General features: G+C 35.0%; 1 protein-coding gene across 2 annotated transcripts; it reads right to left on the bottom strand.

Moving 5' to 3' along the window:
- Positions 1 to 592: 592 nt before the first annotated feature.
- Positions 593 to 27,466, bottom strand: LOC128991799 (armadillo segment polarity protein-like). 2 transcript variants are annotated; one of them, XM_054414988.1, is made up of 16 exons: positions 27,377 to 27,466; positions 23,131 to 23,200; positions 20,627 to 20,836; positions 19,544 to 19,731; positions 18,304 to 18,453; positions 17,456 to 17,610; positions 16,540 to 16,841; positions 16,073 to 16,221; positions 15,300 to 15,509; positions 14,670 to 14,924; positions 8,783 to 8,858; positions 8,298 to 8,537; positions 7,775 to 7,926; positions 6,868 to 6,964; positions 4,471 to 4,507; positions 1,544 to 1,677 (listed from the first exon to the last, which is right to left on the bottom strand). In XM_054414988.1, the coding sequence occupies exons 2-15, from the start codon at positions 23,162 to 23,164 to the stop codon at positions 4,497 to 4,499; spliced, it is 2,229 nt and encodes a 742-aa protein (XP_054270963.1). In that variant the 5' UTR covers positions 23,165 to 23,200; positions 27,377 to 27,466; the 3' UTR covers positions 1,544 to 1,677; positions 4,471 to 4,496. The 2 variants fall into 2 exon arrangements, with proteins under 2 accessions (XP_054270962.1, XP_054270963.1); XM_054414987.1 differs by lacking the exon at positions 4,471 to 4,507 and having other exon boundaries at positions 593 to 1,677.

Raw genomic sequence — 27,466 nt, 5'->3', positions numbered from 1 at the left:
ACCTTGAAAACAATAACATTTCAAGAAGATGACCAAATAGCACCGGTGTTCACTTTTCCAAAACCAGCTTACCTTCAATCTTTGACTTCTTGAAAATTCTTTAATATAATAATTCCTATGTTTATCATATTTTCCCTTGTCGAATAATAAAATCAAAATTTATTGTTACAATACTCTTAATGGTACTTGATTTTTTAATTTACATTTTTTGTGTTTAGTTTTATCTGTTAATTTTAAAATGTATGGTTGGTGGAGTGTTTATAGTGCTCACTTCAGATCTTAAGGTCGCTGGTTTAGTTCCAATTTCCCGACCCAGATGCCATTTGTCACTAGGCAATTGATAATAATCAATAATTTCAATGATGCTATTCAATAAGAAGGTTGATGTTAGATGATAAAAATTAGACCAAGGTTAGGACCAGTCACTTACAAAAACATACGTGTGGAAACAAAGAAAAGCTGATGAGAAATTTTACAATCCTATTTCACAGCTTTCTGCAATTTATGCTTTGCAGGTATATTCTATACCATCACAGGGCTTAATCACCATGCTTTAAAAAGCTATTGGAAGGAAAGGTAAATAACCACAAAATAAACTAACCCAGTCTATAAGTTTATTGCTACGCTTAGAAAATATTCTTTTGTTTTATGTTTAAACAACCAGAAATATTCTACTATAGATAAAATACATTCTACCCTGTAGAATTTACTATAAAAATAGCGGAAGTATAAATATTCTCTTCACCATAATGATAAATAATAGTAATTATAACAATAATTCAAGTGAAAACATAATAATAAAATAAATATAAAGAATAGTATAATATAATCTAACAACTTAACCGTAAAAATACTAATACATGGACTGATTTGTAAAAGGTGCATCAACTTCAAAACTTAAAATTGTTGGACAAGACAAAATATAACAAAATATATTTATGGAATATAGTTTTAAGTATACATTAAAAATGGTCAACCTTTTCAATGTGTATAAAAAGTCCACTACATTTTAAGTGAACCATCGTTACAGAGTGATTTATTGCTTCAAGTTTTTGACCTCTAAAACCCAATCACGAAATTGGCATGATCATAGACAAAAGTTAGGAGCATTACATATAAACTACACTACCACGTAGAAAAATACTGGAACAAAAATAATTTTAAAACAGGTACTTGTCTTACAAGAGTCTTAACACCATGGCAAACATTATGGGTCTAGGTCCCAAGTTATTTATTAAAAATAGAGTAGAGACTCTCAATAATCGGGAGACACTCGGTAATCCAATGCTGCAATTTAAAAGGAGTCTAAGGTCTTTCTCGTCACTATGCGAATTCCGCGGTCCTTGCAGTCTGTAGTCTTATTGGGTGTAGTTAGTGATTATTGGGTAGATATATCTACAACACCTGCATTTTTAAGGAATTCGATTGTTACTTACACATTATGATTAAATTAAGATTAAATCTATAGAAAGTTAACGTTAAGGCAAGTTTAATACCCTGTAAGTTACAAGTCAGTGTCGTACCAAGCAGCAGCAACCTGACCGTCCGGGGGAGGCGGGGGAACTTCGTCTAGGTTGTCAAAGTCCAAGTCGGCCGCTGACACGTCCATTGGTCCATAGTTTGAGTTGTTTCTGTTGTCGCCATGTTGTATAGAGTCAAGCAATACTGGGTCGTACCCTAGAGAAGAGGTCACAAGATTTAGGTTACGTCAGAAAACAACAGTTATTGGAGTAGCACAAAGAGTCGCCTTTGTCATCGTATATTTCCTGAGAAAGCTCTCAGTCAAACTTAGGATCGCATTGACACTAATCTCTATAATCATTTAGAGGCCTTCTTTTTACAGACTGGTATTAAACTTTGAAGTTAAGAAGGCTAACCCCCATAAAAAAACATTACACAAAAAGCATTATTATTTTTTATTCAAGAATCATACTGAAATATTGTTTATTTGGGTTGATAAATCAATAGTCTACATTTACTTTATTCTTAAAAAAAAATAACCACAGCCTTGTTGGTCATTCTATTTACTGTGACCAAAATCATCTTTTATGACAATTTACAGGTGATTTTGTTGAAGCATTGAAAAAGTGTACATATAAAATTAAAATGTTACCCATAAACTTACCTGCAAGAACACATCAAAAACTAAACTATTATTGTAGTGACTAGTGACTACATTGAGACTAGTAACTAAACAGGTCTGTGCATGACTAACTGTTGACTTTGGATACTAAAGGAAACATCCTATCAACAAGAACCATCTGCAGACAGCGAGTTACACTAAACAAACAATTGAATGAGCGTACAAGAAAGAATTCCGTGTATAGCAGCACACTCTGTCAGTTAAATTTGAATCAAGTTATTTTTTTATTCCAAATTGGCTTCAACTTCATAATTTTACTATATCTCTATTAGTATTTTGAAACTGACTGAATGGAATGTCTACTTCGGGACAGAGTATGTGACCGAGGGTATTAATCAGTCAGCTTACCAGTGCCGTCCGTTACCAAAGTTGACGTCTCAAACAGAACTCTTAAGATAGCATTTTCAACATAGTTTTAGTTTATGTCTATTATGTTCGCACTATGAAAATTAAATTATTCATTTTGCCCGTTATTCACAAATGACATTTATATCCAGAAACACACACACATCACAAGAGTTACCGTATGTGTTAATATATCATTCATAGATGGTCAGGATGGCCTCCTTGAATTTGCTTGACCAAATTGCAAAATCACTCAGCAGTTTCAAGATTGCCACCAAAGAAGTATAAACACAAACAACAATGGTATTTGTGGCTGTAGCTACTAGGTCCTATTACCAGGCAAATGGGCTTGCTATTCTGATGTGAAACTAACTAATCACAATTGGCAGAACTGACCACACAAATCTCTACTTTTGTGTTGTTTATGTGTGTCTATGGACTTATTTAAAGGTAAGCCTGCTTTCCTGCCAATTTCCAATTCCTCGCAAATGCCCTATCTTTTATTCAGATAACTAATCGTATTGTCTTGTTTACTCTAGGGATTTTCATTTGTACACGTAATTTTTTTATGAAGCAATGTTGACTGACAGTATGGCCACAATACTTTTCTTTACTATAAACCAGTTAAGTGGCTGGTTATGAACGTTTTAAAATACCCCCGCCGCAGCAAACCTGCCGACTAAGCGAATTTCCAGTTGCCTGAATTGATTTTCAATTAAATGTATTTAATTAACATTAATTTTTATGAGTACATAGGCTTGCTGCTACAGGGAGGGTAAAAAAGTGTGTTTTTTAGAGAAATATTAATAACTTAGTATAAAATAAATAAATTTACCAAGTTTGATCAAAATATTTCCATAAACAAGCAGACTACAACATTTTACAATATTCCCCATAAGAATAACATGGGAATTTTAAAATAACAATTATTTGAATTTTCTCCGTAACTAATAATAGTACAAAAACACTTTGATATACTAAATTATTTGTTTTTTTAAGCTCTTTAAGAAGGTCTGAAGAGAAATTGGGAAATTTTGCGTTTGTAGGGTCAAAAATTAGAAAAACCAATTTTTACCCCATAAAACCCCGTTCCCATTGTCCGATCATGCTGGTTTGCGAACTCATTCAAGTTTATCCCACCTTACACCTTCAAACCAAATTTCATCAAAATCGGATAAAAATTACTCAAGTTATCGTGTTCACGGACACATATATATATATATATAAATCTATATATATATATCTATATATATATATACATATATAAAAATTTGAACGAATGGTGTTTTTGGCCTCTGGGGACATCAAAATGAAAAAGTAAATCGGTCCCGCACCTAGGTCTTATCATGCCACCTACGGTAATAGCTACTTCCCTATAGGGAAATTCGCTAAAAAGCAACAGAATCCTGCAAGTTTACCCAAGAAAACTTGAGTCCATGGATGGATACACAATAGATACACAACAGTCACAACACAACAATAAAAAAAATTAGATCCTAATACAAGACTTGTTTAGAAAATATTTTCTCTTAGCTTTTCTTTTCAACCTACCCTCTAAAGAAGCTGCATATTAGGATAAAGTCCCTCACTTTTTATTCTACGGCAGTGGCATTTCGGTCAAACATGAGAATAGATGTTTAGTGTATATGTGGGGAATTGAATCGGTCCCTCCCCCACCGAAGTCCGAGAACTAACCACTAAGCTAGCAACACACCCAAAAAACACTTTTCAAAAAATGTCTTTGCTATCAATGGCTATAACACATATGCTCACAGTCAAATATTCCATATGAATCACAAAAACAATCACAAACAATGCCATAATGGACCTATACATGACGAGCTAACAACTATGTTGTGAACTAATGACTTCTGAGGTGCAAAAATGAGGGCTTAAAGAGCGGAAATGACCTAAACCAAGGACGATGGACACCAAGAAACACAATCATGCGGACAAAGCAAAGCAAGTGTTTAGAAAGTTACCTGGAATATGCTTGGTTTGATGCATTTCAGTACCCGCCTTAGGAAAACAATCAGATTAATATAGAAAACAGCTCTATCACATAACCTGCTAAAGAATATATTTTTTCTATTTAATCTACAAGAATGATACAAATATATTGACCCTAAGAAGTAATTTATCATTTGAATATTGACATGCAATTTAGTGGATGTTTATACCTATTAAAATATTGAATAACCTATTATAAGAAAGAAAAATGATAGACAGTACAGTAGAACCCCTGTTAACCGAATTCTTGTTAACCGAAACCCGGGTTAACCAAAATTGTTCCATAAAACAATACAGGGCTGTAAAATGCTTTAGTAAACTTCAGTTGTTTAGTTTATTCTAACCCATTTTAACATTGTTTTAGCTGAAATAAAACACTGGATTATATAGACATTGTCTTAAATTAAGTTAATTTTTTCTACACACCATGGGAATACATTGGCTATTTTTAGCATATGACGGATGGGTTAACCGAAAAATTGGTTATCCGAAACAGCTCTCCCCCCTTGTTTCACTTAACCGGGGTTCTACTGTAATAGGAATGATAATACTATTTATGAATAAGCTAAGAACTTTTAAAAGTTAAATGAATTCAGTATAACATAGGTGCAGAAAAAGAAATAAAGGAATCTAGAGACAATTTTGATTCATTTTCATAACAGGAAGAATGGAAAGCTCTCACTAGTAAAGCAAAATATTTAAGAGCTTATAAATTATTACTTAAGTAAGATAAAATGTTGTGCACTACAAGTACTGTATTAGGCATAATAAAGTTTATTACTATTAGAAAATCCATTCATGTCCTTAATTAGAGTAAACCACATGAAAACAGTCCGATAAAACTGGAGCAATGTTGCAAAATTCCTACTAAATACAATAGGTTTTATGAACAGCAGTTACAAATACTATTCAACCATTTTAACTAGGTTTACTCTAATATTGGTTTTAATGAGCTGTTACATTATTTGTTAATTAATTAACAAATGATGTCATTAATTATTTAATTGTCGTTAACAATTAAAGCGATAAATGAAGGACTACCAAGAGGAAGGCGGCCCTTGGGACGACCACGACTTCGCTGGAAGGACCAAGTGGAAAAGGGCTTGAGAAGATTGGGGGCAGAGGCTCAATGGATGCAAGACAGAGAGAGATGGTGAGGCATTGTTGGCGAGGCCAAAAACCTTCAGAGGTTTGAGTGGCCTAATAGGTAAGTTACATTATTCGTTTACAACTTAACTACCATTAGTACTATTACCACTACCATTAGTACCATTAGTACTTTATTGATTTCAGCATGTTAATGTTTTTAGATGCTTAAATAATCCAGTTACCTCTTCAGAAACCAGCCATAATAATACCAGTATAGAGATTGGGGTAAAAATGTTTGCAAGTACTATCTTATTTATACCATCTTCCAAAAGAGAGTGATTTTAGGAAGACACAAAACTATTGAGGAGGATACTTCATGTAAGAGATGATCGTTGAAGAAATGTATCAGAGAAACTAAAAGTGCAAGTCTATAAAAAAATACGGTTCAAAGATATTACATTCCTTGATCTTTAATCTAATCAAATCTTTAATCTTTAACAAAACTGTGATTTGTTTTAAATCCTAACTTATCCTTAATTAGAACCTTAAAAATTGTAGGCACTTTACTTTACTTCAAGTGAAGTGTGATAACTACAACTTTTAAGGAAAGCCTGCTTATCCTGTCCTTTGTCTCCTTGATTCTCAGGCAATACGCCCTTTCTAATCAAACCTTATCACAAGTCAGCATTATCCTTTTATGGTTGCACATAGAAAAGAACATAGAAAGAAACATATGTGTTTTGTATATGTTTTATTTATTGAACTCTGTTAACGACCTTCGAATGAAGTGATCACTTGACACCTTGAGGCCTGAAGATGGTTCTAAACAAGAACCGAAACTAGTTGCCTAAATCAGCAACAAAGGATTACTATATGCAGGTATTTTAAACCATTTTAAGTATAATACAGTAATCCGGAGGCTAAACAACTATTTTTAAAATATAGAAAAGAATATAAAAAAACAAAAAAATTGGGAAACTGAATTTCTTTTACAAGATCACAACGTTTTAACTTATAATAAATGTATTACTTTTCTTCAGCTCTCGGAGGGGGTCATGCCCTCCATTGCTTGTGCTCTATGTTACATCGTTGATCATTCACCATCAAATTGTTGAGTTCTTGGGCCTACTATAATGAAAAAATGCATTTTCAACATGAATCCATTTCTTGATGTTATTGGATTTGTAAATTACTTGCTATTCCCACATAATGCAGCACATCTTCGAACAAACAGCTGTTTGTTTAATTTTTAATCATAGTAAATGTAGAAATGCGCTCACCAGTTTGGGAGTAGGGTCGGCCACCATGACTGCTATGTACACTGGGTGGCCCCTGGGAGTACATCCCTTCTAACATCTGGTCTGGCTCCAGCATGTCCTGGCAACAATGTTTACTTGTAACTTGTACAAACACTTATATCTCATCTAATGTAAACTAAACGGTATCAGCTATCTGACTCATACAATGACATAACCCTTATCATGGCCAAACGGTGGGAGTAATTATGATATTTTATGGGGAAAATCAGAAAAGTTGTAATAACTGTTTATCCATTAATTTTACAGGTGTTTTTATGGGTGTACCATTTAGTTTAGGCAAGGCCACACTAAAAAAACAGGCTGTAATGCTCCGTCAATTATGACGTCACGATAGAAGACGGCAATGACGTAATTAAGGTTATATTTTTGTTTTCCATGAAAAGATTAAAACAAGCAGCTGATCACAAACGGTAAACATTACGTCATTGCCATCTTCTATTGTGACGTCATGCTAGAAAAGCATTACGGCCTGTTTTTTTAGTGTGGCCTTGGTTTAGGCCAGTGTTTTGTTTTTGACCTTTTAATGTGTATTTACTACCACCTGGACTTAGCTTCACTTTTTTTCTTGTTGGCCAGCTGAACTATATCCCTTGTCAACAAAATAATATTCCCCTACTACATCAAAATATTGACTCTGGATATTTTGTAAACTGGACCCAGCTGATTAATTGGTCGTGTAATATTATAGTCCCACCAACAGAAACATGTGATCTTGGTATTAAGGAATTCATATACAAGTCATCTACTCCATTCCAATCCTTGCATTCATATTTAGGTAGATATGCACATTCAGTGTGTTGCTGTCTTCATCAAGTTATTTTATATCCAACTTCAAGGAGTATCACACAAGAGAGAAACTTAAACTTACCGGCAAGTCTGGAAGCATGCCCAGCTCCCCATTGGCCCACAGGTTCTGGTCTTCTTTGAACAGGGAGTTAGTCAGCTCCATGGACAATCGCTTCTTGTAGTCCTGCGGCTTGTCCTCCGACATGCGGAACAGCACTGCGGCCGCATAAGTGGCTGTAAACGTCAATGAATCAACACACTGTTTAATAAAAGTACTTCTTTAGTTAGATTTGGCAATAATTGATCTCTTTAACAGTCTACTTGTTCTCTTGGATAAAAATCTGTGAGTTATCAATGCCCTGTTAAATCACAGAATTTTCTCTAAAGTTGCTCTACAAAACTATTCAAACTCAATATAATACCAATTACAACACGATACAACAAAGGCTATATTTTGAACAATACTATACTTGCTTTCATGCAACATCCTTAAACTATAAAAAATTATCCATAATTAGATGAAACAGATAGCCTAGTAATTTAGTTTGAGCCAAAGTTAAAAATGTGTCTAATAATAGCTCAAACATCTACAGGCTAGAACATACCAACTCCTTCGTTCCTTGAGTGCAACAGTTCTGTGAGAGGTGCCGTGGCTCCCTCGTGTTCTATCATCTCTGCACCCTCCTTGTCAGTGGCCAGCTCACACAACACTCCGGCCGCCACTCGTTGGATGTTCTCTATCTCGTGGAACAACAGTTGCACAAAGATCGGGATCACATTCTGCTGTCGAATCATCGCTCGGTTGTTTGGTTCACGCGCGAGGATGTGCAACGCTCCAACAGTACCTGGTGACAAAAATCATTTTTAATAATTTGGTGTAGGCCTACCTACTTCTCCCATGTAAATTTATAGACTGAATAGTGCATTAACTATCTGAACTTTTGAATTTATGTTGCTACAAATATGTTATCTCATACAGAATTTACCAATGTGTTGTTAATTTCTAAACAAACAGTAAAATCACAATAGTATGTGAACTCGGGCTGATTTAAAAAATTAAACATTACAAAATAAAAATTACAATGTTTACCTTCGACAATCTCCTCCATCCGCACACCCTCCGCATAAGCAGCAGGCTGGCTACCACTGGACGCTACACTTGCTCTCTGAAACACATCAACAGAGCTGTCACAACCTTTATGTCCATTATAGGTCAAAACTAGTCAGGTGTCTTTAAACATTTATTTTCTTCTCTCCTGTTGTTTCAGAGTCTAGGCATTGATTTAGTCTTAATATTGTTAGCCATGGTGTCTAGCCAACTGGGTAGCCTGAGATAGTACATGCAGTGCCGGATTTAGGTTACTAGCGGCCCTAGGCCAAAAACCTCATGAGGCCCCCCTTCATAGGTGGAACATCCCACATAGGCCTACTATAGTTCTTGGTCTTACCAACCTAGTGAGAGGCTAATTATTATTTGCTGTTCACTCGCGAACCTCTTCTACTTCTACTATCCAACTATACTTCAGTGTCACTTTTTCATGAACGCCCTAAAACACACACTCACCTATTTAAAAATAATATTTAATAAACATTACTGTTGCCTATTCTCCAATAATAAACGCATTTTTACGATTTATAAAAATTAAGAAAACACTAAGTGTTATAGTGTTAATAGTTTATGTTTATAGCATTTAAAAATTGCCCGTTTCGGCCATTTCAAATAGGATTAAACAATAATTTTAGTATAAGCTGGTAAATAAGTGCTATGTCAAATTAAAATTTAATTTATTTTAAGTGAACTGAGGCTTACACGGAAGCAACACTAATAAAAGTATCGTGAAGGACCGGTCGGCAATGACGAGTCAAAAATTCAAAATGAATTGTGCAATCTCTTATTTATTTCAATCTCATTAACAAGTGAGTAGCATCAAAAGATAAACATAAAATTCCTATTGGAAAATAAAATTGTATTCTTTAACCTTCCTTAATATAACAATAATTATGGAACTAAAAGCACAAAGCATATTCTTCACAATAGTATATAACAAAACATTTTTTTACTATCAAATCGTATAAACATAACGATTAAAATTAAAATTGAAAATGAACTGTACAATCTCTTTATTTATATAAATCTCTTAGTAGTACGGATATGATGTCGTAAACATATACATACATAAACATACGAATTAGACAACATAGATGAATGCTAGCAATTACATTGTATTCTTTAACCTAGCAATTATAGAATTAAAACTTTTTTTCACAAAAATACATAACGTATTTTTAATTATTTAAATTTACATTACAAAGAATAGCAATTAAAATAAAAACTCAAATTGAATTGTAAAATCCTATTATTTTTTATTAAAATCTCTTAAATAATGTAGTAGTATGAATTCCTTGAAGATAAAAATAAAAAATTTGTAAACATTGATTGGCGCTCTACATAAGAGAAGTCATTATCCACACCACTAAAACAGCCCAGCCAAGACACAGAGACATACACCAGCACAACACACGACATGCCGCCAATTTTTCCCTCCCACAACACCATCTGAGTCTGTACGAGAAGAAACCATCCTACAAAGGTGCTCTGTACTTTAACAACCTACCAGAGCACCTCAAGAGAGAACAACCCAATCTGCTCAAGAAGCACCTGACAACATGGCTTTTGGACCGGCCGTTCTACTCTGAGGATGAATTCTTAAACAATAAGCTACCATGAAAAAAAAAAGAAAAATAAGAAAAAAATTCTAATTGTAATTGCAAATTACTGTAATAGTTTACGTACATACTGTACATTTTATGTACCTGACGCATGAATGTTCTCTAGGAATATTTCAATAAAGATTTTGTCTATTGTCTATTGTCTATTGTCTAGCAATTACTGTACGTTGTTTTCTTTAACCTAATGATTATGGAATTGAAGCACAAAGCATATTTTTTACAATAAATAATACAATAATAATAAATTTTAATACATACAGTTTTTTTTTTATCTTAAAACGTAAAACGCGTAACATAAATTAATAGTAGTAATGCCACATATCTTTGATTTAAACACATATTTAAATATAAGTGTTAAAGCACAATTGTTGAAACGAAATAGTGCTTGTTTCATTTAGGAAAAAAATGTATAGATGACACCAAAAGACCAAACAAATATTTAACTGGACAGACATTAAGAGTAAAATCAAAATAATTTGAACTGTAATAGGCTTCAGCACGTAAAAAGTAAATTATGATAAGGAATGATAACACAACAAACTAACTTCTACTTAGTTCAATGTCAAATTCTCATAACATAAATGTCAAGTTCCATACGTATGGTATGATAAATCTCATACTAAACACTAACCTTTCTAGCTTTTTCGGATGAAAAATCTTTAATCAAATCTTTAAAGTCTAAGGATTTAAAAAGTTCAGCATTTGCAACAGAACTAGCTAAACTAGACAATCTAGATTCGTCGTCAGAAATTGAGTTCCTCAAGAAGTTCTTGATTCTTTTCAAGACGCTAAATGATCGTTCTCCTGATGCATTAGATGTCATCATGCATAGTATGATGCGCAGAGCTGTGTCCAGATTTGGAAAAAGTGTTGTCAACTGTTTTTCACGAATGAGTTGCAGATAATCCAAAAGTGGATTTCTCGAATGCTTGTTAGTCTTGTTATCATGGGGTTCTCTTCCGTCATCAAACATACCTCCAACAAAATTTTTAAACTGCACACATTCTTCTGCAAAGTCATCATCTATATCAGTGTGATACTTTTTGGCCAAAATTGAAGCTTTTCCCCTGATGTCCTCATTCGAAATTGACGATAAGTTGTTTAAAAATCCGAATTCTTCATTGAGATTGAAATAAACTTCGGATCTTTTATTCAGTTCTGAATACAGCCTGTCAATTACAACATTGAATGTGTTGATCTTTAAGTCTGCCTTGCCATCAAAATTTAGGTGGGGCCCATCTCTTCTTTATCGTCAATAGAGAGAGCTTTCCTTTTAGGGCGTCTTTTTATTTCAACATCGTCAAGAATGTAGACATCATTTTTAGACAACTCTTTTCCTCTTTTTTCGAATGATTCAAAGTTGTCTCTCAGGCTCAATACGTACTCTTTTAGAACTCTTTTAGAGATTTATATATGTTACAGGTCAAATTCAAGTCTGTAGCAGGGTTTTGCAATGTTTTGCTACTCTTGTCAAAACGTTCTAAAATATCGTACCACATGTTTAATAAAATAGCATTCTCAAGCTTCAGAAATTGTTTGCTGATTCCTTTAGCTTCAGCTCGGCTCACATTTGTTTCCCCCGTATCATCAGATAGTTGTTTTATAGCATCGTAGTAGCTCCAATAGTTGAGCAAAAGGGCTTTCACAGCATGCCATTTGGCAGCCCATCTTGTCACGTTAACCCTTTTTGGAAGGAGTTTCTTATCGCTACTGCTATTTTTGACAATTGTTTCTAATACTGCCCATCTTGAAGTAGATGCACTCATGAAAACGTAAAATTCTTGAATGAACATGAATAGTTTTGTAACTGCCAAACAACAATCAGCCGCATGTGTGCCTACTAGATTTAATGAATGAGCGGAGCATGGAACGTACTCAGCTAAATTGTTACGTTCTTTTATTAGAGCTTGCAAACCTTTGTATTTGCCTGACATATTCGAGGCATTATCATATGACTGGCCTCTCATATCGCATATTGGAACATCCAACTCTGACAGGGTATTTAAAATAACTTCCGCCATGTGTGCTCCAGTATGACCTTGGAGTTTAATGAAAGCAACAAATCTTTCCACGGGCAATCCATCACTTAAAACATAACGTAGGATCACTGTCAACTGGTCTAAATGAGTGATGTCTGGTGTGGAATCAACACTGAGCGAATAGTATTTACTTTTCTTCAACTCATCTACAATAACAGAAACTACCCTTTTGTACATCAAAATCAATGAAAATCAATGAATTGGTTACAGATAGTTTTAGAAAGATAGCTTACATTGCCAGATCCTGGATTTCCTTTGTTTTCAATGTGGGTTTTTTAAAAATCATCATACTCTGCGACCAGCTCTAATGCTCCCATAAAATTGCCGTTTCCTAGAAAACCAAATATTTCTTTGCTCCCACGAAAAGCTAGGCCACGGGTGCCGAGAAACTTGGTAACATCTACTACTCGTTGTAGTACTCGATGCCAATACTCGACTTCCTTAAGGTAGACTTTATGTAGTGCCGAATCAATTTTTCCTAAAACATTGCCTCGTAAGACAAAAGTTTTTGTATTCAACCTATGTTCCGCACTTTTCTCGTGTTCTTTAAGTCGATTAGAATTCTTCCAGTCATTGAATCCCTTGCAAAAAGAACTTTCAATATTAGAGTGGAATAATTTGCAAGGGACACAATACAGGCAGCCGGTAGTATTGGAGTACATAAGCCACTCTCTTTTCTTAATTTCGCCGTTTGGCAAACGACAAAAAAACATGTGTTGTTTTAATGTCCTCACTTTGTCAGGATATTGACGTTTGGATTTAGAAAAATCACAATCTTTAATCTCTACTAAGTGTTTGGGGAGATTTCTTATAACAAAGTCTGTTGTATCATCAGACAAACTGCCCCATGAACTAGGATCTAGAATATTTAAGGTGGTTTGAGTTAGAGGCAGGGCCGATTCAGGACTGGAAGCTGGATTTATAGATTCATTTTGATCGCTTGATACTGTCAAAACGGTTGTGGTGTCTTCTTTGGCAGCAGAAGTATTGGGAATTTGAACATCAGTAACATATATTTCATTTGGATTATTCTGACTGCTATTCCCTGGCGTACTTTTAAAAAAACTTTCTATTTTAGAATTAGGTTTAACAGTTTTAAACTTTGTTCTTCTTTAAGTTTTTTCAATTTGCGTTTATAGGCTCCACTAGCCGTATGAATGTTTTTATTGTTGTCATTCATTATAAGAGCAAAAGATGTTACCTGTTAGTCCATAGCTCACTGTGAAATAGTTCACCGAATCCACAATTACAATTCACAATAATTGTTTACAACATATTTAAACTAAACTATCCATCATTCAGAAATCGTATAAAACACAATAATAAATTACCAGCAAGAAAAACTGCACTTGTCACTAGCAAAGTATAAGACAAACTGAGTAATAAAAACAGTGAATATGGATATGGAGGGGCCGCTTCCGTTTTCGCGAATTCCTCGTTTTCGTGGGAAAGGAAGTGACTATCTCTCTACATCCGACGGGCCAACGTCGCAGTCACACTGACTGACGCCAACGGCGACAACTACAAACTACGTACAGTAGTACCATTGACCATACACATATACATCACTACGTCGTTGCTCTGTGTGACTTCGTAGCGCTTAAGAAAAAAATAATTTTATAAAAAAAATTTTAACCGCTCCTTTTGCGCTCTGTGTGACATTGTGGCACTTATAATTTTTTTTTTTTTTACCGCTCCCGCTGCGGCCCCCTTTTGCTTGCGGCCCTAGGCCGCAGCCTAGTCGGCCTAGTGGTAAATCCGGCACTGAGTACATGCATTTTCATGATTGGGAAGAAAAGATACAAGAATTGTACAAGAATTCAGTCAACAAATAGTCTTAAACAATTAAATTTTTAATAATCACTGCATTCTTTCACGCCGAGCAACTATTCATGAAAGGCATTCTGTTAAAAAAAATAATTATTTAAGTAAAAATAAAACACAATGTTGCTTTGATCACACCTATTACTCACAACCTTTCTAATGTTCCAGATTGATTTGGTTGCTGATAAATGCCACCTTACAGACACTATTATAACAGTTTAACATTGGAGAAAAGGGCACCGCCTCTTCTTTTGCCACATTGTCATCTGATATTGTGACTCAAAGGCTGCAGTACATGTCACGTACATCTTGCCGTTTTTATCAATTATACTCCAAATATAGTTGTAAGAAGGTTACGTTACCCTTCGTACTGACTAAACTTACCCTCTGAGTGTCCTGGAAGGCTCTCATCAGTAGTCTGACCAGATGGTGTATAGCGCCAGTGTCCCTCAATGGAGTGTGATTGGCTTGACTCAGAGCCAAGTTGCGGATCAATCCGATCACAGCCTTGATGAGTGGCCAGCGCGACGGAGGCTGCAGCAACTTCACTATCACCTGTATGCCGTAGTTGAGTCTGACGCTGTTCTGCGCCATCTCACTCTCAATGTGGCGACATGTCAGGTGACGCAGAGCACACACCTGCCGCATACAACAAATGTTCACTACTTTGCAAAATTTTAAGGAGAAACACGATTGGACTTTTTTGTTAAGGTCAATGAGATTCACAGCTGACTGACGGAAAATTACTAAAGATACAGGGAGTAAAATATCCCCTAAACTACCTAGTCATTAGTTGTTTAACAAAGTTGGTTAAATAGCAAGAAAAAAGTAAAAATACACTATCTATATGTACCGGACAGAACTAACCTTTTAACTTTCCTCAGTTGATCTGTGAGATTATAAATCTACAGAGTATGTTTAATGTCTGGATGAAACTTTAAAAATAAGTACTATGGTAATATTACTGTGCGTAATGAATGAGTGCTACTGTAGTAAGTGGAAAGATGGTCTTACAGCAGGTTCGGAGATCTCTTCGCGGTCGCCAGCGTTGACAATGGTCCGCACCAGAGCGTCCACCCCTCCTACCTGACACACGGTCACTTTGTTGCGTTGGTTGTTGCAAGTCAGGTTGGACAGTATGCCAGCCGCACATGTCACTATGTTGAGATCTTCCAGAGACAGAAGATTGACCAGTGACTGCAGCAGGTTCTCCATACCATCCACCTGTGATAGACATGATAAGACATTGATACAGTGGAAACTGGATAGTTGGAATACCAGGGGATTAGGAAAACTATTTGACCAGGAACTGGAAACATATATACAGAAATTTATCAGCTGATTTGTAAAACTATCAGTTTAAATTTGTAAAAATCTGTAAAAAAAGATAAGAGTTTGTAGAAAGGACCAAAACGCATCAGGAAAGAAACAAACCCGTTTTAAGCAAATTGAATACAATTGTCGTAAAATTACTATATCCAAATTTAGTAATAAGTTGAATGCTAAATAGAAATAAAAATCATAGAATTCAAAATATAAGATTTTTAGATTGGTTTGACTTGATGACAAAGTCTTGCTTGATTTAACAAGTGTAAACCATGTCTAAACATTTAGCGTGAACAACAAATTGATGGAAAGATCTGTGCAAAAGGTTTGCAGTTGTAAAGGGATCGACCTAAAGCTCAATGGTGTTGTCAACATAAAGGATTTATTTTGACTTTGTATAAAATATATACATAATCTATCTACCCAAAATGTTATTTCTGTAGAACATCAACCACGTTTACCTTGGTGCCAGCGTCAGACAGGTTACGCAGAGTCCACAAACAGTTCTGTACTAGTCTCTGGCTGGTCGGGTGACCAAGATGCATGGCAAGAGCCTGCATACCTCCGGCCTCTACAATAGCTGGCTTGTTGCTCGAGCACACTGACAGCACTGCAAATCAACAGAATCTGTTTAAATTTCTAGGTCTGCACACAGAAATTAGACCCTGCAGAAAAGAAATAAAATAGGTAGGGAAAACCAAACTCATTTTGAGAAAATAAAATATAATATTTATAGCCTAGCCAAAATATGTATAAGAAATTGCAATACCTAGAACACTTAAAATAAAAATGCAAAAATTCTAATGACTCTATTACGAAATTCCCAGCTCTAAGGTGTGTACCAGAGTATAGTGCAATCAAAAGAAATCAGATATTCCATCTAATAAGAGGAACCACAACCTTGGACACTCAACATTCGGTTCCCTACCTTTCAGCACTCGTGAGGTGGTCCACAACAGCTTCTCGTAATCATAAGATCGCATTATCCGTACAAGCTCCACAGGGCCCTGGGACGCTAGGATGATCAGCTTGCTCTCTTGGTTGCCGTAAGCCAGTATCTGTAGACAGTCTGTTACGATCGCCAGGAACTTGACATTGTTGCGTTGCAACAAAGCGACCATCTTCTGCAGACCTCCGGCCAGTCGGACGGCCATCTTGGAACCTTCTTGATGCAACAGCAAGTTGTGAAGGGTAGTGATGGCATAGAACAGCACCGACTCCACTGGAGAGCTGGGGGGTGAGTAGAAAACGATTAATGAACTGTTAAGATGTAACTATTTCACTAGATTTGTGTGGAGTAATTATGCATTATTAAGATATTCCCTACCAGCCATCACATTGTAATGAATGTTTACAAAACAGAGTTGTAAATAATTAGATTTAAAGCTTGTAGGTATTACATGGATTTAGATTACTAGTTTTGGATTCATTATTTTTGTGTATCACTTTATTTTTACTTAATGGGTTATTTGGAAAAAAACTCTGTACACTTGTGTCCCATTGATCTGAACTAATTGGGACCAGACCCTGTTTGGATTAGCCATACCCTTTTACACTTGAAGTAAATGCAATCAAATTATATTTATTGACATTAGGTTAGTCTTTTTCCCCGAGCCATTATGAATAATCTTTTTAAATTATTTATATACCTGCTTGTTTAAAAATATACATCAGTTATTTAATGTCTGGAAACCTATGAAAAGAATGTTTAATGGTATTCTTGCTGTAGGGAGTCATGTTATTTGAGTTATTTTTATGGTGATTATTATAATTTTACGAAACATATTGCATGTTATTTAATGATGAATAAAGCTTAGATTTGACATAGAATATTTGTTGTTTACCTGAGCAGTTTGACCAGTGCAGGGATGCCTCCACTCTTGAAGATGGCCAGTAGTCCCTGGCGGTGATGGGAGAGGTTGTGTAGGGTACCCACAGCTCCCTTGGTGGTCTCCAGGTCATTGCTGTTGGATATAGCTCTCACCAGGGCCGCCACCATCTGTCTCGTCACAGTACGCATTTAGGTAATATTCTTAATTTTACTTGATGAAATTACCTAAAGGGATTGTGCAAAATTGCCTGACTATTAAGACTGAACCTTAGTACTTGAAGAAGATTTCTCATCAATACTTTTGAAATTAATTACTCCCTACACTGTTAAATTGCAATCGTAATCACAAAGTTAAATGGCTATTTGTAAGCAACCATCATATTCATAACATGAAAATGTAAATTTACTGTTAATAAAAATGTCAATAAAAGTCATATTGATGTTATTTGGTCCAGGATCACTTCTTGAACGGCTTGAACGGTATACCATTTTAATAGTCAATAAAAGATACTTTGAAAATGAGATTTTTATTTGGGTAGGCCTACTGATGATGTCGGTAATGAGAATCAATAATCGATGCTGGTGCCAGTCTCAGCTTTGAAAGGTACCGACACATCAGTGGAAGGCCAAGATTCCATTGAAAGGACCCAGCCAGTACCGGTATGCATATTGTCAAACTGAGAGCAAAATAATATCAGGTAAGAGATAAGTCAATGGACACAGTTTGTTAACAAGCCCAAGTGTCAACTAGGGTGCTCCTGGCCATGGAAGTAAAATTAATGCACTCCCCATGTACTTAAACTTTACAATCACCATTCTCCCAGATAAAACAATCTTTGCCAGACGCATTGTTACAATCACCTGAGGACTGTTCATGATGGCGTGACGTGACGCCTCCTTCTTGCTCAGTTGATGCACCATCATGGCCGCCTGACTGACTACGACCTGGTCCTCGTCATTCAGCAGTTTGATCAGCTCAGGAATGGCTCTGGTCGCTAGATCAGCATCGTCCTGAAACATTAGGTCAAAGTCAGCAACGGTTCGGCCCCCATTAGTGAATGAATAGTGATTTCTTACTTCTAGATTAAGCTTCTTTTACAACAATTCACATTCATTATATTACAATGTTACGCCAAGAGACAAATTAAAAATTTTAAATAATAAATATGGATTAAGGTAAGCTAATTCATTAAAGAAAATTAGAACTCAAGGGCTAACTGCACAATAAAAGCTCAAAAACCACCAATATTTCGTCCTAATGAAGAGCTTCTTCCAAGAGTAGATTGAAATAGTATATTACGTTACTAGTCCTGAAAATAAGTGTTTGCCGGACGAGTGTGGTCGTTTACGGGATTACCATACGAGTTCAGTAAACACATTTTGGACGAGTGACGTACGATAGTTTACGCCATACTACTAAATCTGTACAGATCCTTATATATTACCACCAACTAAAGGACTAAAAATCACTAGTCATAACCTCTAAGAGAGGTTATGTTTTTGTTTATAACTACTCATTGCCACCTAAATACAGTATAATCAGCTGATTGGTGTCCGGTAAAACTCATTGCAGTACAGTAGTACGCAATGCATTTGATTAAGCTGGCGGCAAACAGCTGTTTTCTGGACTAAATCCTTGCGTGGGAAGTTCGTCAAAATAGTGTAGTGTGGCGTAAAGTATTTTGTGAACGTGTATTGAGAATTAGCCCCTGGGTGTGAATTTTCTCAGGTAGGCCTGAACTAGTTAAACTACCCACTCAAGTCAATTCTATTTCACTTTTGTTGCAACAATTTGAAATTCGATCAACTATAAGATTTGAACATATTCCAATCATAAGAACAGTAAATATCACAAGGAATGTAATCATGAAAGACATATAGTGGAAAGATTACATCAACTAACTTGCACATTTAGGAGTAAAGTTTTAAAACCCTTGGAAGATTAGTCAAAACATTAGGGATTGAACCACCGATCCCTTAAAAAAAGAAGCCACTTTCAGAGAAATCAAAAGTCAATTAAAAATTTACATTTCCTAAACTGAAGACAACAATAAAAGTAAAAGAATGGATTTTGACAGTTGAAATCCAATCTGAAACCTACCTGATAGTTGATCAGATGTTGAACGGCATGCTTCAACATCTGACTTGGCTCGGACAGACGTTGCACAGCAGTGGGCTGAGTCTGGTCAAACTGTGTTGATGGAATCTCAATCCCTTCTTCCAATGTTTCCGGGAACATGGCGGCCCTCACACGCTGTGACCTTGTATGTGACAGCTGCTGGTTCATCTCTGAAATTTTAGGTAAATGAATGAGTTTTATAGCCCCTTATCAGTGTTTACAGTATCTGCATTACAAAAACCAGATGTTTTGGGGGTTTTTAAATAGGTATGCCTCACAGAGTTATTTTCAGTGATATCTTAAATGTGTGAAACGTAAGTTGTGCAACTTTCATGGTACAACCGAACATTTGGCGACGTTTGTCTTCATCACAAGAATTTTTTTTATGAGGTTGACTGGCAAATCACAGTCAACCTAAATATTCTTTAATGGATTTTCTATTGCGTTGTCTATACTCATTCGGTGCAGGTCAGTTAGTCGCTCTGCCGGCATCCGTCAGTCAATTTCAGATTTCTTCTCACCGGTATGTATTGTTCGGACGCCTGACTGACGCGTTTGAGTTTAGAAAATAGTGTGTTTTTTTCATTTAAATGGTTGTGTTAGTATTTTAAGTACTGTTTGTAACAATCAACAAAATGGACTATGAAAATTCGATTGAATATTGTGTTTTAATTACAAATTTTTGAATGTAACATCACTGTAAATAAAGTGACCGAAGACTGACTGAAACCAAATGACTGACAGTTTGACTGAGAAAATATGGATACAACTGAGACTGAACTGTAAGGGAACTGTGACTGGACTGAAATGTGTGAATGTGAATCGACCTTTAGCTTAAAATGTGTGTTCAAACGTATCTAAAAACGAAAATGATAGATTAGATTTTCTGAATAGAAAAATCGTTTCAGAATACCTGAAAACAACTGGTGATTGCTAAATGGAACCAACCATTAAAATATTGCATCGTTTAATACTCTAAATTTCTCTGATTTACAAAGGAAGCACCTTTACTATCAGTTAATCCGATTAGAGCTAACTTGTAACAAATTCATGTGTTTAACCAACCGTCAACTTGATCCTGTGTGAAGCCCTGCTGGAAGCCCGTGTCCAGGTCGAATATGAGCGGGTCTCCCTCCATTTCCTCCTCCTTCCCGGAGAGAGACGGAGCCGTGGTCGTGGCTCCGGAATGTATCCCAGAGTCACCCAGGTAGGAGTTCTGCTGCCACATGAGTGTCTTGGTCATGTCGCCTCCTCCACCACCTCCTTGGTAGTTCACTTCAAACAACACAATATAGGACAATCAAGAATCAACACATATGTCGCCACTTGTCTTTATTCTTGACCCATACTGTTGGATAGATTGCATTACAGCTCATGAGAGTTATCAATAAAAACATATAGGCTTTACACATTTTTTTTTTATTATGAACATTTTTATAACTTTTATATCTAATACTGTGATCATGGCCTTAGTGCCGAAATACATATAGCTTAAGTTTAATAAAAAAATAATATCAGGGTACTCTGGCTTTTATTATTTCGCTTATTAAACATTCTTTACGCTAGTAAAATCAATGATGTCAGACCAACCACAAAATCTTTGACTCTTCCTGAAAATATATACTATTTTGATACAACTAGACAAAATCCATTCCCATGTTTAAGTTGTCGCCAGTTTTTCAATCAAAACCGTCGTAGTTGATGCAAGCCACCGACAGATTGAGCTGATCTCAATTACTAATTTCTATTGCACACACAATGTTTTTACCAAGTCAAACTAATCGAACTACTTATTGAGAACAATGTGAGCTAGCCTATTGAAACTGTTATGACCCATCAACTATGTCAGCAACAGAAAATAAGGTAGAAAATATAATTTTAGACACTGTAGCACACTCTGAGACTGGCTCAACATACTTGTTTTTTACCAAAAAATTAGCGACAGCTGAGGTACATATATATGGGATATATCTATTTTAGTATCCTATAGTCAATGGTACAATCCATCCAAACAAAAAGGTGGCTTTCTCATTACAAGTAATTTATTACGAAGCTCATCTAATTTTTTAATTTGTGAAACTAACTTTTAACTGGAGGACCTTCGGCGTTTGAATTACGTAAATTCTACTGCATGATAATTACTTTGCTGTGTAAACAAAACCATAACGTAATAATATAGAAGATGAACTTCATGCCAGGCAAGAAGACAGAAATTCATAAGTAAATACCCCTGCCGCGGCAAACCTTCAGACTAAACGAATTTCCATTAACCTGGCTGGATTTATACTAAAATATTTCTTGAAAATTTTCAGATTTATTTCCTATTTATTTAAATAACATTATTTTAATAAGTACGGTACCTAGGTTTGTTGCTACAGGGAAGGTTTTGAGGTGTGTTTTTGATTTAAATGTTGATAGCTTATTTGAAATAAACAAAATTGCCAAATTTGATTCAAATATGCCCATAAACAAGCAAACTACAACAGTTTATTAATCCTCCATAAGAATAACATGGGAATTTTAAATTTAAAGTTTTTTTTATTAGATACCTCCGTAACCGTTAGGCATACAACAACGCTTCAATAGGCTATACAATTTATTTTTTTAAGCTCTACAAATTGGTCTAAAATTTTTTTTTTATGTTAGGCCTAATAGTTTAGGCCTAGTATGAAATAAATACATTTTCCAAATTGATCAAAATATGTTCATAAACAAGCAAATTACAACGGTTTAGGTACTTATTCCTTATTAAGAATAACAAAGAAATTTTTAATTTACATTTTTTTTTAAATTTTCTACGTAACAATTAGGCGCATGATAACGCTAATATACTAAATTATTGGTTTGTTTAAGCTCTACAAAATAGTATGGAAAGAAATTGTAAAATTTTAGGATTTTAGAGTCGAAAATGGGAAAAAACAATTTTTACCTCATAAACCCCCGTTCCCACAGTACGATCATGCTGGTTCGCGAACTCGTTCAAATAAACGTAGGTTTACACGTTTGTACCGTACCTAATTTCATGATAATTTATTTTTGTCAATATTTATGATCAGCTGGTGATATATTAAGATTCCCTCCAATGAACATCTTATTCTCCCTCCATTTTCATCGCCTTAGTGCCAATTGTGATTTGTTATTGGAATACAAGCAACATCCAAACGATGTTGCTAGTTCCTAGAGCTCCTCATTGCTTGCAATGAAAAACTGTTGAAGGTAAGTTATGAATTTAATTGAAGGTAAGTATGATTATGAAGTAGTTTTTAATAAAATTCAACTATTTTTAGAAATAATTATAAGAAATATTTTACAAAAATGGACATGATTGAGCTTTTAGCCATCGATTTGGTATTACCTACCCCTGCGGTGGGGTAATAAGCTCCTCCACATCTATATGAATTTGAATGGAGGGTGTTTGTGGCCTCTGGGGACCTCAAGATGAAGAAGTAAATTGGTCCTGGGTCTAGGTCTTACCATGAGACCTACGGTAATAGCTTATTCCCTATATGGGAAATTCGCTGAAATGGGGTCAAAATCTCTGTTCCAAAGAATAGCCTATTTCCACTTACTTGGTCTGGATGCTTGCTGCATTTGGTACGACATTCTAATTTTGAACTGTCTTACTGCCTCTTTTGTTCCCTGAAAATAAAACATTAAATTACAATATTACAAAGTTTTCTCCCAACGTAACAAGTAAAATCTTCCCAACTTTTAATTAATAAGTTTCTGGAAAATCTTACTGCAAAGCCTTTAAGTTGGGCCTATAATAAGTTTTAACTCACTTGTATAACCACGATTCCTCATCGACTCAAGTCAGTATTCGAGTACTGAACTCATTGTTGAAGCATTGCAACATGCAAAGTATGAATGATAAAACTATTGTTGAAATTAGGCTAAAGCCGCGTTTACACCAAAGTTGACAACCAAAAGTTGACAACTAAAAGTTGACAACTAAATGTTGCTCCTCACTAATTTAGAGCAACTAGTGGAAAACTTGTTGCCAAAGAATATGCGTGTAATAATCAGTACAGTGCGTCAAGGATGTCGTTGGACGAAGAAGACGCAATTATTCCTAAACAGAAAATAATGTTTACTTTACTGTAGTTATATTATTATTATTTCTTATTATTGAATCAGCAATCTGACACATCTCCCATTAGCTTGTCAACAACCATTATCATGGATAAGTGATTAGTGTAGTAATGATATTTAATAGGTATTTAGTAACTATGTTACTATGATATTAGGTAAAATTACAAAAGTCACATTAACTTTGGAATCGTAACTTTTACAGCAATCAGGTTGCAGCAAAAGTGGGGGGCTGCACAACTGTAGCCTATATTGTTTAGAACTACAAGGACCTCAAACAGGGTGTCTACTACATTCTGGATAAAAAATTCATGGACAATTCCCGTACATTAAAGGACCTTTGTCGGTGTGATTACAGAATAATATTCCTGATTTGTCAAACTGTATTAATCTTGTTCTTCGTAGTTGTTCCAGAGAGAAAAGTAAATAATAATAGACAAGAATTAAATTTCAAAATAGAAACTTATTGAAAGTAAACAAACATATACTTTAGGTACAGCTTTTATAGTGTAACAGAAAATGCAATCATTGTCTCCTGCAATAGCGACAAAATCCTAAATATCTCCTTCAGTCACGGAAACATCATAACATAGCTTATCCGATCCAGGCGGATTAATTTGGCATTATTCGCCCTGGCACAACGTTAGGTTCTCGACTACATTTGAAAAAAAAAAAATCTTTAATGCATAATGAATATATTGTAACTCGGTTCTAGGTACAAAATCGGTATGGTAAGCGGCTACCAGTAAGCACAGAGTAAGATTATTGTCTTTTCATCTGCAAAGTTAATATCGACACATAGCAATCATTACTTTATCTTAGGCTCAATTACATTTTCTTAGTATATTTTACAGCACTTTCAAAGAATCAAAATACCCAGGCCTAGACCTAACTATTTAGGAGGGCCTATATTAACTGAGTAACAAACAATGAGGTTATAATATCAGCAAAGTCACTACAATATCATCATTCTAGTTAATAAGATTTAGATTGCTTAAAGCATACAACTCAATAAATAAATATGGGAAATAAAAAAAATTGAAACCTGACTGCCAACAATGTACAAAGATACAGAAAATGCTATGACATCATTTGAAACCAAGTAGGCCTACGTAGTGATAAAAATTTAATGCAAACAACCGATGCTTTTGGTTTTGCAATTGAAAAATAAAATAACCATAGAAAAAGGGTTTAACTTAGTTATGTTTAAGATTAGTTACATGTTTTATATGAAACCATAAACAGTTTTATGGCACTAGGCAATGGCCAGCGGCAAATTGAAGTACAAGTAAGAAGCGAAACTTAACAGCCATTATAAAACTATTATTTCCATGATAAAATATGTTTGGGATCTAATAATGATTACCCTAGTAATAAATAAATGTTGTAAGGGAATAAAAGTGATACAGCTTTTATGAGCTAAACTACTACTGAGTCAACAGTTCTTGGAAGTACTTGATTTGACACTTGATTGTCAAAATATTAATGGGTTTGAGAATGCTAATGGGGTTTTTATTGCATATTTGGTTTTTATTGGGGTTTTTATTACTCTAGTAATAAATTATGAAAATGTAAACAAACATCTGATAAACCTTTTATGTGCTCCTAACCAACTAGCGATCGATAAAATTATGGCCCATTAAAAATTTAAGGACATAGTCTGGCATTTAAGGACAATTCCCGTACATTTCATGGCCAGTAAAAAATTAAGTACAATTCCCGGTTTTCCCGGTTGGTAGACACCCTGCTCAAAGGTAGTAATTAATTCAAGGGTGGCTACAACATACTAAATCTTTATTAAAGTCGTTTCTGCCATTTCCATTCATTTGAAAAAATCAAATTGTCCGTCTTTTTATGGGAAAATCACCATTAAAATCAAAATCTCTAAAAAATTCTAAAATAGGCCTACCTGTAGAGATATTATGGATTACTTAGTACCTACATACAAATTTCAATCAAAATCAGACCACAGGCCTAGTCTGTAGCTCTGTACACATCCAGAGTTATTAGGCATAATTAAGATATTTAAATAAGTTAGAAAGATAGCTACCGTAACATTTACCCTATTATAATAATTAAAATAATTCAATAATAGGCCTACACATTTACAATAACTTATGTGTAGCCTACAATATGGGAAGGGGAATAGACCCTAGTTCTCCACTAGTTTTCAACAAGTTGCTTGCGCAAAGCGCATATCAACAAGTCTTCAAGTTTTTGCTGTCAACTTTCTTTGATCTTACCGACTCTCCGGGGGAAACCAAAATTCAGTGGAAAACTTGTTGCTCCACTAGTTGACGAAGGAAAAAGTTGCTACATTTTGTAGAAAAAGCAGTTTCCGAAACTAGTCGACGTCTAGTCGACGAAACTAGTCGAGTGGTGTAAACGCGGCTTAACCCTCCGAGTGTCCCTAGTTTTGGCCTTAATGTTTGCCTATTTTTTGCGCATTTGCAAGGTTTTATTAAAACAGATCTTAGAAGCTTAAAAACAATGTTAATTATACTGTTCTATATACCATTTTGTTTGGAAAATCATGGGCTTCAATATTATAGGCTACATAAAACATAAGGAACATTTGTTTCAAAAAAAATTTTTAGGTAAAAAAAAAATTTTTTTGGAAAAATTTCAAAAAAAAAAATAAGTTCGCACTCAATGAAATTGTATAAATTATAGGCCTATAAATATTTGAAAATAGCCACTTTGTTCTAAATTTTATGAGGATTACAAATATATAATCATATAAGGAAGTAGATTTGCAATTAAATAAGTTATGGTCAAAAAACAGATTTCGGTACATAGCGTTTAGCTAAGAATGCATAGCCTAACCATAGCTAGGAATCTGGCTGATAATTTACATCAATATCACTACCTACTTCTTCAGGATCATCAACCAGCACTTCAAAATCACTTAAATCTTCTTATAATGCACCACGTATATCACTACTTTTGATTTTTAACACTAAAACTATGATAAACGTAATAAAACACATCGGTCATCGGTCCGAGGGTAACCTAGCTGTTTACAAATACGCACGTCAGCTGTCTGCTACAATTACGATCGGCTCGGAGACCATTCAGCGCTTAGAGACAGACCTGGAGAAAGCTTAGAATCTAACGAAAAGAAAGATACCTAACTCGCTCCAGTTCAATCCGATTCAGTCAGTCATAGAGCCTTCGCCGTAAACAGTGTTTGTGAGTCGAAAAATCGACACATAACACTCGGAGGGTTAATAAACAAAAATCACAGAACAGTAAAAGCTATCACAGTCACAGGTAGCCTACTAGAGGTGGTATTAAACCTAATCTATGAACTAATTTATAAGTTGCATGCAGATAAATCACATCGGATAAAAACTAGATAGGCCTAAGTAAGTTCACTAAGTATTCTTCAATCGTACTTAACTTCCCTAAGCCTAGTACCTAATAATGGTAACTAGGCCTAAGTTAGGCTAGTGTAAATGATAGGCAAGCCTTCATAATAACTTATAACAGTAATATAGAACATGCATAATTCAAAACATAATTTTAGGCTGGGCTTAGGCTACCACCATCCACCCTATTGCAGGAATTAGGCCTAATTTAGGGATTGAACTAAGCCTATGTTGGGCTATCCCCTTCTGGCCTTCTACTTGCTGAAAGTAGACACAGTAGACAAAGTAGTTTAAAGAACTTCTAGAATTTAATTATACTTAGGAGTCTTATGACTAGTGACTAATTAATACTTACTGCATACTATTCTATTCTCGAAAATTTGTTATTAAACAAAAAAGACACAGATAAAACCACTATAATAATTCGTGAGTCAATGAGCGAGCG

Source organism: Macrosteles quadrilineatus, unplaced genomic scaffold (genome assembly GCF_028750875.1).
Source record: "Macrosteles quadrilineatus isolate MER2022 unplaced genomic scaffold, UCM_ALF_1.0 Scaffold_4__1_contigs__length_99947679, whole genome shotgun sequence".
Lineage (NCBI taxonomy): Eukaryota > Metazoa > Arthropoda > Insecta > Hemiptera > Cicadellidae > Macrosteles > Macrosteles quadrilineatus.
Note: the sequence above shows the minus strand (reverse complement) of the source record. Positions and strands in the feature narration are given on the sequence as shown.

What these genes read in the sequence shown, in the direction of transcription:
- LOC128991799 (XM_054414987.1), bottom strand. Translation starts at nt 23,164, where the DNA reads ATGTCGTACCAAATGCAGCAAGCATCCAGACCAA. An exon ending in TGTCTGACGCTGGCACCAAG is followed by an intron (nt 15,510 to 16,072) that starts GTAAACGTGGTT and finishes TGTCTATCACAG; the next exon opens with GTGGATGGTATGGAGAACCT. An exon ending in CTCAAGGAACGAAGGAGTTG is followed by an intron (nt 7,927 to 8,297) that starts GTATGTTCTAGC and finishes TGACGTTTACAG; the next exon opens with CCACTTATGCGGCCGCAGTG.